Here is a 16355-nt window from a genome sequence, read left to right on the forward strand (position 1 = left end):
TAAAAAAGTTAATCAAGGGGCTGGCCTGTGGCTGAGTGGTTAGGTTTGAGTGCTCTGCTTTGGCTACCTGGGGTTTTGCTGGTTCGGATCCTGGGCACGGACATGGCACCACTCATCAAGCCATGCTGAGGCGGCATCCCACATAGCACAGCCAGAACGATCTATAACTAGAATATACAACTAGGTACGGGGACGCTTTGGGGGAAGAAGAAGAAGAAAAAGAAGATTGGCAACAGACGTTAGCTCAGGTGCCAATCTTAAAAAAAAAATAATCGAAAATACTCAAAAGTTAATTTTAGTTCACAATCATTTATAGGCTAAAATCAGCTTAAAAGTAACTATTTTTTCAGAAGGGAAAATAAGAAGGTACATAAAGTAACTTTGCTCTACATAATCTCTCTTGTTCCTTTCTAAACATTTTCCTGTACAGGTAAGATCTTGCAGGAAAACAGTCAATTTGATTGCAACATTTTATTCAACTGGTATGCACAATTCCTGTTTATAATATAAGTGTATTTTCTTCTGTATTCCTTTTTAATCATATCACACAACTGTAATTTGGATAATTTCTGACTTTTGACTCAAAATGCATGTATACTATGCTTGAACTACTGTTAATTTTGATCTCCTGAGGTTCACATGGGTTTTACCGTCTTGTTCTAAGTACCAACTTGCTGTCATTTGACATTTGCTTTTAATTAAATTAAAATACATACATTTCTTTTCTCATCACCATTATTTGCTTCTGTGCTTACAGTGCACCTATATCAGAACTAAACTCCTACAAAAATAGGTAAGTGCGTGGGCTCCTTAAACAAGCAATATTCAGTGAGAAGTGATTAAATTCTTGGTATCTCTGTAATATAGCTTAGTAATTGATTTCTAAACTGGGTGCAATAGGTACCTTTCAAGAGGACTCATGAATCTGAACATCAGGATGCCTGTCCTCTATACACCATCTTTACCATTTTTTAAGTTTCATGGGCAAAGATTTAATGGCCTTACTGATCTACATCTGGGAAGGCTTACAACAATTTGAAAGAAATGAAATCCTTCCTTAAACTGCTCCCTCTGCCCAAGCCCTGCTCTAATTAGCTTTATAAAAATCATTTGATTTTGTATTTATTTATAAGCACAACAGAGGTCACCCTTGAGATTCCCAATGAATTTCATATTGTTGTCACATAGGCACTAAATTCAGATACTACATTCTCAGCTAACTCTAGCAGCCACTCTACTTTAATGGATTAAGCAGCTGAGGTGGTTACTGGGCATTTCCTTTCCCATGTCATTAGGATACTTAAGTGATTAAGTAACTGGAGGCAGTATTGTGTAGTGATTTTAAGCTTGAGTTTTGGTACTAAACTACCTGGGTTTGAATACCAGCTTTAATCACCTACTGGCTGCAAATTGATTTATTTCCTTGTGTGATTTCTTCATCTGTAAAACAGGGATAATGATATTCCCTACTTTGTGAGAATTAAATAAGTTAAAACATGTAAAGAGTTTAGACTACTGCTAGGCACATGGTAAGTGATCCATAAATGTTAGTTGTTATCTGCCTTAGCTAAGCTATGATGATAAGAGTCTAAACAAAATATTATCTTTTAACCTTCAAATTCTTTTAGTAACTTACTCCTTGCTCACAGGTACTTTGTACACATATCAATTAATGTAACACTTCTTATACAGTATTGTAATTATGTTTATATGTTTTTCTTCCTGAATTATTGATGACAGAATCACATTACTCACTTTGTATTTACAGCATTTAGCATATAATAAATTAGCAGAAACGATCCTTAAATACAAGAATCCTACTTTTCATCAGAAATTTCACCAGTCTAGGAATAGGAAAAGGGAGGCAGGTAATTGTTTACAACTCTGAGGGTCCACTTGGGTCCATTTTATAACGAGGAAAACATTGACAATGACTTCAATTTACCAAAGAATTCACAAGATGACCTAGGAGTGGTGGTAAAAGAACTAACATTTACTGAGAGCCTACTATGTGTCAGACAGTTAGCACTTACATATAAATTATAAATTATCTCAGTTAATTCTCAAAACAACTCTCCAAGGTAGGCAATACCCCATTTTATTGTGAGATAATTAAAGATCAAAAAGATTTCTTAACTTACTCAAGTGTTACACTGCAAGTAAGCACCATAGTCAGGGATTCTAAGTCCAAAGTCCAGGCTCTTTCCACTATGTAATTCTAATCTTTCAAAAATCATAGTTACCATTTATTGATTGCTACCACCATGCCAAGCACCACGTTAGGTACTATGTATTTGCTATTCCAATTAATCTTTGTAACAATACAGCAAGGTGGTAGTAACTCATTTTTCACAGATAAAGAAACAGGCTATAAACAGGTAAATAAATTGATGGAGGACTTGTAGCTAATATGCACTGAAGCTATATTTGCACTAGATCTGTCTTACTTCAAAGCTGTGCTCTTTTTATGGTAAAATACTGCATTCTTTCAAACTTTCTGCAGGGATGTAATCTGTTTCTGATTGATTTCAGAGGATTTCTTTTGATTAAGGTTAGAAGATATGCATATTCAGTATTACTTAATACCTTCAGTCTATAACCTCATAAAAACAATCTGAATACAAACTTTCCTGTATTCTTCAGTAAAAATTAGCTCTTCCTTTTTATTAAATACTACTTTTAAAATGGAGCATGGGATACTACAAAGCCACACAGCCTTTCTTTTGGTAGTCTGGTTTTGCTCCATGGCAAGATATACAGAGGGCAAGTTACATACTGCCCCCCAGTGGGCTTCTGTTCCTCTATCACTTACTTAATCATATCCCAGGTCTTTTACTCCCATCACACTAAGACACCTGGTCCCACAAAATAGAATATAATATTCAGATCTACACAGTTAGGTTCTATAGTGCTATCAACACAGAACTATACATCCTTTTCACAAATATGGGCCTGGATGTAATAAAACATTGTAGATTACATTACTTTCTCAGTTATTTCCCTACAAAGCAGCTCATTTTTGTTTTTTTTTTTAAAGATCGTCCCTGAGCTAACATCTGTTGCCAATCTTTTTCTTCTTCTTCTTCTTCTCCCCAAAACCCCCCAGTACATAGTTGGATATTCTGGTTGTAGGGCCTTCTAGTTCTGCTATGTGGGATGCCGCCTCAGCATGGCTTGATGAGTGGTGCCATGTCCACACCCAGGATCCAACCCGGCAAAACCCCGTGTCCCCAAAGCAGAGCATGTGAACTTAACCACTGGGCCATGGGCCCGGCCCCAGCTCACTGCTTTTTACACATTTGATGTGTCTTACTTCAAGCTCATTTCCTTGCACTGTGCTCCTGATTCAAGCATCACCTGCCCAGAAAGATCTTACCCCAAAATGGCATATTCCCATCATTCAACTTCTAAAACCTCAACTTTTTCCTTAAGTTTTTCTCTGTGCTAATTTTTTCAGTGACACTTGACTTAATTATACCTTCAAGCTTTTGCTCATGTTACTATTTTTCATCTATCCAATCCCCATTATTCTTTAAAGTCCCTCACCCTCTGTGAAACCTTCCCAAACTACTATAGCACACAGATTTACTCTCTCCTTCACCTTTCATTGTATGTCTTTACTATATACTTAATTATTAAAATTTACCATTTTTGAAGCTTAGTTTCTTCACCCATAAGAGAAGAACACTACTTGTCTTATTTATTTTAATCAGTTTAGAAGAGCTACCACAAAATGATTTGGTTGAAAATAATGACCATGTGAGAAGGGAAAAAAATGTCCAAACGAAACTGGTTGAAATGAATAACTTAAAAAATTATAAGCTTTTTGTAACAATTCATGTATCTTTAATCATTTTTCTGTTTTTTCAGGTTTTATGAAAAGTCCTCTAATTTTTAAAATTTCTATTTCAACCAACTCTACCTGCCCTACACAATCTATAACAGTATATTATTGCAAACAACCAAAACATCTAATAAGGAGATTGGTTAAATAACTACAAAATACACGTAACAGAATCCTAGCAGTCATTTAAGACAATGCTGCGGAAATCTATTTATTGCACAAAGATGTTCATGGTATACTGTTACGTGGAAAAAAAGCAGATTGCAAAATGGCATTTATGGTCTAATCCAATTCAAAAATCTAAGTGCCTTGAAAAGCATATGGAAAATACATATTAATGTGCCATATTATGTATGTTCATTTATTTATCCAATAAATTCCTATACAATGTGTCAGTCACTGTGCTAAATGCTAAGGGTGCAAAACCAGAAATAATCCTTCTGTCCTCAAGAACGTTATAGAATAAAGGGGAGACAATCATCAAAATAACCTAGAAATAAATGCAACTATTATGAATAAATTTTATACATAAGTATTAACAAGGAGAAGTATCTAGCATTATAAGTATCCACAACAGAGAAAAATTCCAATGTTTTTCTATTCTATAATGTTTCCAAGAATGAGGAAGAGGCTTAAATAACTAAAAATAAATTCAAAATTTAAAAAGCAGAAAAAAAATTGCAATTCTGAAAAACAGATAAAAATGCTTCAAAGTTGCAAAACTGCCTCACAGTGCACTAAAATTATTAAATCATTTTCAACCAATTTGTCTTTGTGCCCTTTACTAAAAATCATCTCCCATCCCAATAAGGCGGGTTACTAAATTTGGAGATTCCACCAAAAATTAAAGGCTGTGGTAATCAACATAAAATGGACCAGATTAACCATATGTAGAATTTAGTCCACCTTAAGTGAAGGTTCATGTATCAGTCATGATGACATAGCTTATCCCAAAGCATATTCCACAGAATACTATTACTTGAAAAAAAGCTGTGTTTAAATAAACTTGAAAAAATACTAGGTTAAATAAAACTAAACAGTTTTCTTATCTTCACTTTCCAGAGTCCTTAATATACAGGCCCCACGTCACTTAACCACAATTCAGAAGTCCAAAAGGTTCTGAAAACTGAAGTTTTAAAAATGATTTATATGGTAGCAAAACCTGACCTCAACTGTTATGAGGTTCTTTATAGACTTCACCTCATTTAATCAGACTATTCATACATTTTTCTGTAGAAATTATGTGTTTGATTATAGAGGCTGCCCCAAGCTCCACTGGGGACGTTACTTAGTAAACATTATATACATCATAATATCCTTCTAAAACCTGAAGATTTCTAAATTCCAAAGCATATCTGATACAAGAGTTTGTAAAATGCATTGTGGACCCGTACTAATGAACAATGTAAATCAATAAGAGGAACATTTATTTCCCAAATCTATGACCATGGAGCTCACTTTTAAAAAGAGTGAGAAAGGATTCAGCCCTGATAGCCTAGTGGTTAAAGTTCAGTGTGGTCTGCTTTGGCGGCCCTGCTTTGGTTTCTGGGCGTGGAACCACACCACTCGTCTGTCAGTAGCTATGCTGTGGTGGTGGCTCACATAGAAGAACTAGAAGGACCTACAAACTAAATTTATATAGCCTAATGGATTGATTGTAAAATTTAAAAGGCTTGTTTTTGAAAGTTACTTTAAAAAATTGTAGCTTTTTATCACTTTGGTAAGTGTGGACCACTTTGCAATTTTCAGTTCAACAAATTAAGCTTGTTCTTGATAGTAAATTTTATACTATTTCTTTATCAATGATACGTTACATACACATTTAAAAATACATTTACTTGTATTTAATGATTTAAATAACTAAGACTTAACAGCAATTATATCAGCTAAACAAAATTCACTCCCTCATTTGCCAACTCATTACCAAATTATTGTCAAATCTTAATTATTTTTGTTACTGAGGGAAGGCGTAAAAAACTAAAATCAACAAATAATGATGATAAACCACAACTCATTTTAGTAAACAATTCAAGTTTTTCCCAATCAGGCAACTTTTTATTAGGGTTAATAAAAGAAGTTGATCATCTGCTTTAATCTTACCTATCCTTTGGATAAAGGAGACAAGCTGATTAAAAGGCAAACAATAGAAAAAGCAAGAACACCTTGAGTAATTAGAAAACAGCAAACACTGAAAATTTTTATAGGATTTTTTGTTGTTACTGTTTAAACAGGCTTGTGACAAATATATTGAGTATTTAAATTTGATGTAAGACAAACTTACAAATCCTCTTATATAAAAAGGCTTCATGTGTTATTAGTTATGTAATTTTTTCCTTATATTTCACAACATTTTTTCTGGATATGCTGAAAAATATATGATTTGGGAAGAAGCTGAGACCCAGAAAGGTAATCTGACTTGCCTTGGTTTAAGGAGCTAGTTGCTATGAACTTCAGTCCTGGGATTGATACCTCCTGGTATCAGTGCTTTTTCCATTGTACTATACTGCCCTTAGCCTGGGAAGAAAACCACTTCTCATAAGTGATGGGAAGCATCACTTATGGAGAAATTGGTTCAGAGAAATGTAAAAATATAACGTCCAAAGATTTTCAAATGAAAATTAAATTCAAATATACTGCACCAGTATTTTTTGTTGCTGTTGTTAGTACATAAAACCTCTGCTCTGGGTTTTAAAAATGTGGGATAATATAAAACTTGACTCATAAACACATACATACATATGCATACATGTGTACTTCATTGTGTCAATCAGAGCCTTCCATGTTGTTTAATTGAAAGAACCACTTGAAGTATGCTTAAATGCAATTCTCACCTACTTGTGTTAGCTTACCAGATTTGTGCTTCTTGTGTTTTGCTTTCTTTTTGATGATCAATAACTTATTCTGGATCTCAGGTTTGTAAGACTTGAATGCAAGAGAATGAAGACCTTCACGCTTTCTCTGTAAGTTTTCATTCAAAACATCTTTCAATTTCTTTTTTTTCTTTTTCTTCTTTTTTGCCCTCATTTTAGTTAGTTTTAGTTTCTTGTGGCTCTGCAGTGACTGCTCTAATAGAATATCCTTTACAACCTTGTGGCAGTTAATTTCTGGATGATCACTGTGACTTCCATTTACATGTATTTGGCAAGATTTTAGAGCATTTTCTTTTAATGGACTGGGTTCAGGCTTTACTCTGGAAGCTTCACCATATTTTTCTTGATTTTCTATAAACCTTATTTCACCTGGACTGAGAGGCTCTCCAAAGCCAGTAACTTCCCCTGGACTCCCTGGTTTCTCTAAATTTTCTTTACAACAATCAGTTTTTTTAATTTCATAAGGCCTGCAAATTCTAATTTCACAGTTGGATTTCACTTCCATTTCAACAGAGATGTCATGATTATCCAAGTTCATTTTAGCAGGACAGCAAGTTGGATCAAAATTAATTTCCTGCTCTTTCTTGAAGGCAGAGGGCAGGCCTTCTCTACTACATCTATGTTCTCCATTACTTGTACTAACATAGTCACACTTCAATTTCTCCAGTTTAATCCTAGGTACTCTTTGTATTTTAATAGGTGGAACTGGAAATTCTGGGGCCTGAAAGGGTCTCTGTTTATAAATCCGTACATCTGCACCACAGAACTGTGGAAAATGTACGTAAGCATTCTCCAAATAATCGTAACCAAGGATAACTTCCCTGCATTCATGAATAGGCTGTCCAAGTACAGCATCTTGAACTTCTTTTTGTGTTTCATACACAAAGTCACAAAGACCCTTAAGTAACCACACTTTCTGGTAGAAAGGTAGTTCATGAAAAGGTTTTTCTTCCAATGGATTAACTTCTCCAAGAACTTTAAAAAACTGAGGACACAATCCAAGTTTTTCAGCACAGTTATCGGGATTTTCAGTCTGCCCTACAGCAGTGTACCACTGCTGTACTTTCTGTCTCAGGGCTGCTTCCCAGGTCCTATAAGGCAAAGTAGGTCTTCGATGTAAGGTAGGTCTGCGATGGGGAGGACTTAATAGAGAAGTCATTATTTTAGATAGAAATGCATTACACTGAGGCATCAGAAGACAACGTTCCAATTCATAAAAGACTATTTCTGGCAAATTTAGAATTTGCTGGGCTAAACAAAGGAAATGCCCAATAGCTGGAATTTCCCACAGGGTCTCCATACAAGTTGGAGCTGCTTGAGCTAGAAGTTTTCTTTCCCATTCTTCTATTTCCTTTTGACTAGCTTCTTCTGCTTCTTTTCTTTCCTGTTCCCGAAGCCTAAAGAAAATTTAATAAATTATACTATTATTACTTAAAGCAGAGAATACCATAAAGTATGTCATATTTGTCTTCAGTCAACAAGGCAACTGACTGTTCTAGTTTCCAGTATGAGTACAAAGTGTCCCACTAGATGTACCATCATTTTTTTTCAGATGAAGAAAAACACATATAACTTGACCTTGAGTTTTACTGATGAAGAATTATCACTGACATTATTACCAAAGTAAAATTCTTCAACTTATGATGTGTATCAACTTCAAAATTGATGAAAAAAAAATTTAAAGCATGTTTACTTAACAAAAGTACAACTTGATGCTTTCCAGAAGTAGTAAGATATCAATCTAAGAACTGAAAGATGTTTATATCCTTTGACCCCATAATTTCATGCCTAGAAAGTTAGACTAAGAAAATAATTCAATAGAAGCAAAGTGTTATGTGTTCATCAGTGTTAAGTGGCGTTCTATCAAATCAAAAAAACAAAACTATAAAGGAGCTGTATTACACAATTGGGAAATAAGCTGACTATACTATATAGCCTTAAAAACTAAAATTATGAATAACACGTATAAACACAAAAAATATCAGAACAAAACATGGTACTTAACAAATAATAGCAATAACAAAAATATGTGTACATTGAACAAGGAGATGACAATATCGCAACAATAAATGATTCCTAGGTTGATGGGATTATTGGCGCTTTTTTCTCCTTAAAAATTCTTTACTGGCACTGCTATAAAATCTTCTTAATTAAAAAAAATTAAATTAGATGAAAAGATAGACATAAATCTTTCTGATCTTGCATTAGGCAATGTGTTCTGAGATATGAAACCAAAAGCACAAGCAATAAAAGAAAAAATATATAAAGTAGACATCAGCAAAAAACTTTTGTGCTTTTAAAAAACATCATCAAGGGCTGGCCCAGGGGTGCAGTGGTTAAGTGTGCACGTTCCACTATGGTGGCCCGGGGTTCGCTGGTTTGGATCCCAGGTGCGGACATGGCACTGCTTGGCAAGCCATGCTGTGGTAGGCGTCCCACATACAAAGTGGAGGAAGATGGGCACGGATGTTAGCTCAGGGCCAGTCTTCCTCAGCAAAAAGAGGAAGATAGGCAGCAGATGTTAGCTCAGGGCTAATCTTCCTCAAAAAATAAATAAATAAAAAAATAAAAAAGGAAAAAAAAATAAAAAACATCATCAAAGTGAAAAGACCATCCACAGAATAGGAGAAAACTTTTGCAAATCATATATCTAATAACAGACTTGTATCTAGAAATATAAGGAACACTTACAACTCAATAATAAAAGGACAAATAATCCAATTAAAAAATGGACAAAGGATCTGAAAAGACATTTCTCCAAATAAGATATACAAATGAACAATAAGCACATGAAAAGATGTTCAACATCATTATTCATTAGAGAAATGTAAATCAAAACCACAATAAGATAATAATTCATACCCACTTAGATGACTATAATAAGAGAGATAACAGCAAGCATTGGTAAAAAGATGGAGAAATTGGAAACTTCAAACACTGTAAGGGGTACAGCTGCTTTGGAAAACAGTCTAGCAGTTCCTCAGAAGGTTAAACATAGAGTTACCATGTGATCCAGCTATTCTACTCCTGGGTATATACTCAAAAGAAATGAAAATGTATGTCCCCACAAAAATACTGTACATGAATGTTCACAGCAGCATTATTCATAATAGCCAAAGAGTGGAAACACCCCAAATGTCCACCAACTGCTGCATGGATAAATAAAATGCGACGTATCTGTACAACAGAATATTATTTGGCAATAAAAAAAAAATGAAGTGCTGGTACATATTATGTCATGGATGAACCGTGAAAACATGGTACTAGGTGAAAGAAGCCATCTGCGAAAGATCACATATCATATAATTCCACTTATATGAAATGTCCAGAAATCTATCGAGACAGAAAGTGGTTTCCTAGGATTGAGGAGGTTGGGGGAAATGGGGCTGTTAATAGTCTTTCTTTTTGTGGTGATGAAGTGTTCTAAAACTGACTGTAGTGATGGTTGTACAACTCTGAATATACTAAAAACAATTAAATTTTACACTTTAAATAGGCGAATGGTATGGTGCATGAATTATATTTCAATAAAGCTGTACAAAAAAAGAAAAGCATATAAAGTTTTAGGGGAGAAATTAGAATAACAACAACAAAGGAGGGGAAACATAATAATTTCTCTTACTTTTGATTTTTCAAGAGTGAGAATTTTTTCTTTAGAAAAGATGTATAAAAACATTGAGATGTGACTAATTCTTGGGCTCTAAATGAAAACCAAGGTGTAATGTCCGACACTAGCTATTTTTCTGTATTATCATACTGAAATCTGTTAAGACAAATACATAGTAAGAACACTATTTTAGTAATATCAGGACTGTCTCTTTTATAGAGCAAGCCTACTTTTATATTTTTGGCTAAGAGGTCACACTATAACTACCCTGTTCTTACAGATACACGGATTGTTAAAAAAAACTATTGTTTGTGATTTGGCATTACGTATATTAATTATATCTGAACAACCAAACAATGTTAAATATTCTTAATAAAAGTCAAATTTTGGGGACAGCCCCAAGGCAGAGTGTTTAAGTTCAAGCACTCCGCTTCCGCATCCCAGGGTTTCACTGGTTCAGATCCTGGGTGTGGACATGGCACCGCTCATCAAGCCATGCTGAGGTGGTGTCCCACATACCACAACTGGAAGGATCCACAACTAAAAATACACAACTATGTACCAGGGGGCTTTGGGGAGAAAAAGGAAAAATAAAATCTTTAAAATAACAAAAAAACCTTCAAAAAAAAGTCAAATTTTTTCAAATGTGCTTTTAGTTTTGAGGAATTTTAACTTTTTACTGAATGGGGGTGGTGGTGGGCTGGCAGAATCTGGCTTCCCCAATACAAAGCTGAGACTGCAAAACCCCACATAATCAGTAGATGGGTCAAATAGAAACAACAGCCCCTCTCCTGTCCCCAACTAGGAGACTGTGAGGAAAATTGTCTTCACGATAGAAGTGGTGGATGGAAAAAAATAAAATCTCTCCTAAGAATTTGTAACTATAAGTTGACTCTCATGTGGATTTATTGCCCACATTCACATTTCCTGGGTACTCAAAAAAACACCACACTAAGAAAAGAGTTTGATGTGGTCTTACACCAAAACCGTTGTCAAGTACTTGAATAGAAAAAAAAATCTCTAAGGGAATGCACCTTATATCTAGATCTTAAGGAACTCTGACTGACACAGTAATAAGAAACAAGTTCAGAAAGACAACCAAACTAAAAAAGAAAGTAAGGTATTATGAGGGACAGGAAAAAACTCTAACCCCAAAAACTATAGATATAGGAACTACAGGACAGAGAATATACAATGTTTAGTGAAAAGGAATTGAAGACATGGGTAAAGAGAAGGAGACTACGAAAAATGACAGAACAGTTTTGAAAAAGACCTAAAGAGAATTTCTAGATATGAAAAATACAGAAATTAAAAGAAAAAAAGATTTACAATTAATTCCTCAACGGCAATAGTGGAAGCCAGTGACAAAAGACTATCTTTAATGTATTTAAAAAATAACTATCAATGTAAATTTGAATTCAGAGCAAAAATATCTTTCAAAAATAAAAATATGTTCAGACAAACAAAAACTCAATATTTGTGATGAACAGAATGCCACCTAAAGGAAATTCTAAAGAATATCGCTCAGACGGAAGGCCAGTGATTCTTGACTGAAGATCAGAGATGGGAAAAGAGCAAAAAAGTGGTCATGGATAAGTTCATCTATATAGATATGACATAGAAAAATGATAAAAATGTCTTGTGGAGTTTAAAAAGAAGACGATAGAATTAAAATACAACAATAGCAAATTACCAAATAGCTGGGTATGACTGTACTAATCAATAGTAATTACTAAGTGTAGTAATCAGGAAGAGGGTAAAAATACAGATAAATTTTAGGCTTTGATAACTATGAATGTGAAAATTTCTAGGGTAGCTACTAAAATAATAGATTTCCTAACATTCAAGTTAGGAAAAATGGAAACATGGAAGAAAAAATAATATAATAATTAAAAGTGGTAGGATGCAGCCAAATCAGTACTTTGAGGGAAATTTTTAGATTAAGAATGCATATTTAGAAAGAAGAACAGTTGAAAGTCAAATATACGCATTCATTAAAAGAAAAAAACAGGGGTACCCCCATGGCATAGCAGTTAAGTTCAGCATGCTCTTCTTTGGTAGCCTGGGTTTGGTTCCCAGCTGTGGACTTACACCACTGGTCAGCGGCCATGCTGTGGCAGTGACCCACATACAAAACAGCAACACAGCAGTTAAGTTTGCACGTTTCGCTTCAGCAGTCCGGGGTTCACCAGGTCGGATCCCATGGGTGGACATGGCACTGCTTGGCAAGCCATGCTGTGGCAGGCATCCCACATACAAAGTAGAGGAGGATGGGGATGGATGTTAGCTCAGGGCCAGTCTTCCTCAGCAAAAAACAAAAACAAAAACAACAGATGACGAATGGCATGGATCTCAACTCAGTGCGAATCTTCCTCAGCAAAAAAAAAAAAAAAAGAAGAAGAAGAAAAGAAAAAAGAAAAAAAGAAACTAGAAAAAGGACAGCAAATCAAACCCCTAAAGTTGAAAGAAGAAAACAAAGAGCAGAAATCAATGAGATAGAAAATAAATATACAATAGAAAAATAATCAAATTCAAAAATTGGATCTTTGAAAACATTAATAAACTCTTGGCAAGATCGATCAAGAAAACACACAAACACACACACACACACAAGCAATATCAGATGGAAACAGGCACATTTTGTAGATCCTACAGATACAAATGATATAAAGCTATTATGAGCAACTTTATGCCAAGAGACAATTTAAATGAAACAGTCAAGTTTCTGAAAAACACAAATTAACAAAACTGACACAAGAAGAATGAAAATCTGAATAATCCTGTGTCTATTACAGAAATGACATAATTTAAATAATTTACATAATTTAATATCTTCCCCACACAAGAAAATTGGGGTTCTAAAACCTTCACTACAAGAATTCACCTCAAAAATTTCAGTTAATGAAATTATTAGAAACAAAATATAAAACAGACATGTTAAAGAAGTTAAAAGAAGGAATTAAAATAATAAGTAACAGGAAATTATCAGAGAATTTCAAAGAACCAACTTTTGGATTTGGATTTGGTCTAGGCAGATGTGAAAAAGAAACAAACAGAACTTCCAGAAATAAAAAATATAAAGACAAAAATAAAATAATAAATGGATAGGTTAAACAGCTGATAGTACACAGGAAAAGAAGAAAGAGCTAAAGAAATTCCAAAGAACTCAGTGCAAAGAGACAAAGATATAGAATATAAGGAAGAAATACAAAGACTGATGGAGGACAGACTAAAATCTACCAACCAACCACCTGGAGCTCTAGAAAATAAAAATACAGAAGAGGGATAGGAGAGTGGTGATGAAGGCAATAGTTGAAGAGGTAATGGCTGAGAATTTCCCAGAACTGACGAAGCACAGAAATTCTCATCTAAGGAAGCCCAAGAAAATCAGTTAAGAAAGCCACACTTGGGCACAACATAATAAAACAATAAAACATCAATGACAAAAAGAAAATCTTACAAGCAGTCAGAGGGGAAAATAAAAGACAGATTACATATAAAGTAATGACAGAAAGGTTGCAAGATTTCTCAACCAGTAACAAAATAAATCAGAAACAATAACTACCATTCATGGATGAGGATAAACTAAAGTCATTTTCAATTATACAAATAATAAAACTGATTTTACCTAAAGTAAAAACTTCTAGAAGTGTCTTCTGCTTCCATCCAAGATGAAATAACAAGGAATCAGATTTACTCTCTTACCTGAACCAACCAAAAAAGCCCTAAAAAAATAGATAAAACAATGGTTTTCAAGAACCTAAACATAAAACAAAGAAGGACAGTGATTTCTGAGAGATGGGAAACAGACAAAGTGAGCCCAATAACTGTCACAGTTTATTGCCTCAAGTGTTTCTAGGCCATGATGCAAGGTGGGGGAACCCAGGCAGGGCCCAACAGACTCCCTGAGTTGAGAGGGAGCCAAGCGTCCAGAGATACCAAGGCAGCTAAAGTCTGCAGGACATAGTACCAAACAGGAGAGAGCTGCATAAAGTAAAAACACCAAAGATGTACAGAGGGTCCCCCTCAAATATTCAGAGTATTGATTAGTGCATAGAGGTAAGGAAACAACCCCAAGGTTAGGTAGGGGGAAAACATCCAAAAGATTAGTAACACAGTGTCTATTCCCACCGTCCATGCTGGAAAAACTCATAATTCATGGGATGTTGGACAGAATACTTAGGAAAGTCTTGCCTTGGTAGAACAGAATAATTAGCCCTAGATTGAGCATTGCTCTGGACCCAAGTAACAAACCATAAAAGATCCAAAATGATCTTTTACTGTTTCCAAGTAATTTAACTGCATTCCAGAAGAAAGCTCAAGAAGATTTATAGGAATATAAAATACCTACCAAGATAAAAATCACAATGTTTGGCATCCACACCAAAACTACCAGGCATACAATGAAGCAGAAACACATGACCCATAATGAGGAGAAAAATCTATCAAAACTGACCCAGAAATAAAATAAATGTTAGAATTAGCAAATAAGGCCATTAAAGTTATTATTGAAACTGTAACCTATACAGTCAAAAAAACTAGAGACATGAAAGACATAAAATAGACTCAAATTGAACTTTTAGAAATGAAAACTACAATATCTGAAAATATACTGAATGGACTCATGGCAAATTACACATCGCAGAAGAAAAGATTAGTGAACTTGAAGACAGTAATAGAAACTATCCAAATGTAAAGATACAGAGAAAATACTTCCATAGTATATACTTAAGGAAGAAAAGGATGATTACAGAAAGAAGTTATAAGATGCAAGAAAGATTGGAGAACAAATCAACTGTTAATCATGTGAGTAAATACACATTATATTCCAAAAACAGTAATAATGCCCAGTTTGCGGGTAAAAACTGAGATAGAGCTAAATTATTAATCAGCCATAATATATAAGATAGATAAGGCAGAAGAGATCAAAATTAAGAACAGAAATAGAGTATATAACTTCCAAATCAGTGGAAATCATTGTAAAAGAACATTTCATCTTCCATAGATGGATATCAACAGATAATGACAAATTGAAAAGTCAAGAAATAGCAATATAAGCATGTATTTAGAAATGTGGAAATAATTACTAGAAGAAATAGCTAAAATTTAAAGGTGGATGCTTCTTGAGTCATAGACTTGAAACTGAGTTGAAGTAAGGCTGCTGTCTTTCATTAGAAGCCTTAATAATACTATGAGACTTTTAAACTACAAAGCCTGTGAAATAAAAAAAAAAATTCTTAAATCAACTTTTAAAAAGGTAAAGAATATTATCCAGTGATATTGAAGAGCCTGTTTAGGTTAAATTTATAGATATGTGTATCTTACCATGAAACTGAGTTTCTCTACACTTTATAAATTGAGAAGGATACTCATTTCGTCTTCAATATTCTGCTGTTAACTACAGAAAAGGTTTTTGAATTATTTCCCATGGAATGTAACTCAGAGTTTGTTTAAAAGTTTGGTATACAAAACTGTTTCTGTTAGAATATCATCCATCAAAAAGTGGGTTTATTTAGTATGCTTAGCAGTAAAATTGGTTTTGGTCAACCTTGTCACAATCAATCCACCTCTGTTTCTACAGAGGTGAAAGAGTAACAACTAGTGCTCAGGGGGGGAAATGAAAGGGGAAATTGGAGCAGACCAAAATATTTTTATGGACTTGTTTTTGCCTAAAGCAGTGATAAACCACCTTTGGCCAATATAGGTTAGTTATACAGTAATTTCAGAAACTATTTATTCAACTTATAGATAGGCACATTAAGGACACAGAGGGGTGAGAAAATAACTTCCTCGGGCTTACATATTGGGTTAGTGTAACAGCCAGAAATACAGTTTGTACTTGGTAGGCCAAAGTTAGTACCAACTGGCTTACTCTTGGAAGAAGAAAATTAGGCAATGGTGTAATACACACATTCTATTGGCTCAGGTGCCTGGAAAGGCCATGACATAGTTGGGGCATGATGCTGCCCAACTGTGGGGCACTGCCTGAAGTTACTCAAGGGCTGCTAGTCACACTTCTGTTCCCTATAAACTG

General features: G+C 34.5%; 1 protein-coding gene across 4 annotated transcripts in view; it reads right to left on the bottom strand.

Moving 5' to 3' along the window:
* The window catches only part of KIAA2026 (KIAA2026 ortholog), a 105526-nt gene that overhangs the window by 53516 nt on the left and 35655 nt on the right, over positions 1 to 16355 (bottom strand). For all 4 annotated transcript variants that reach the window (XR_006889048.1, XM_046664166.1, XM_046664165.1 and 1 more), the window contains one exon: positions 6694 to 8111. Coding sequence is in view for 3 of the 4 variants with exons in the window: in XM_046664166.1 (XP_046520122.1) it covers positions 6694 to 8111 (1418 nt within the window). In the remaining variant the exon portion in view is untranslated. The remainder of the gene's footprint in view (positions 1 to 6693; positions 8112 to 16355) is intronic.

This window comes from Equus quagga, chromosome 6 (assembly GCF_021613505.1).
Source record: "Equus quagga isolate Etosha38 chromosome 6, UCLA_HA_Equagga_1.0, whole genome shotgun sequence".
NCBI lineage: Eukaryota > Metazoa > Chordata > Mammalia > Perissodactyla > Equidae > Equus > Equus quagga.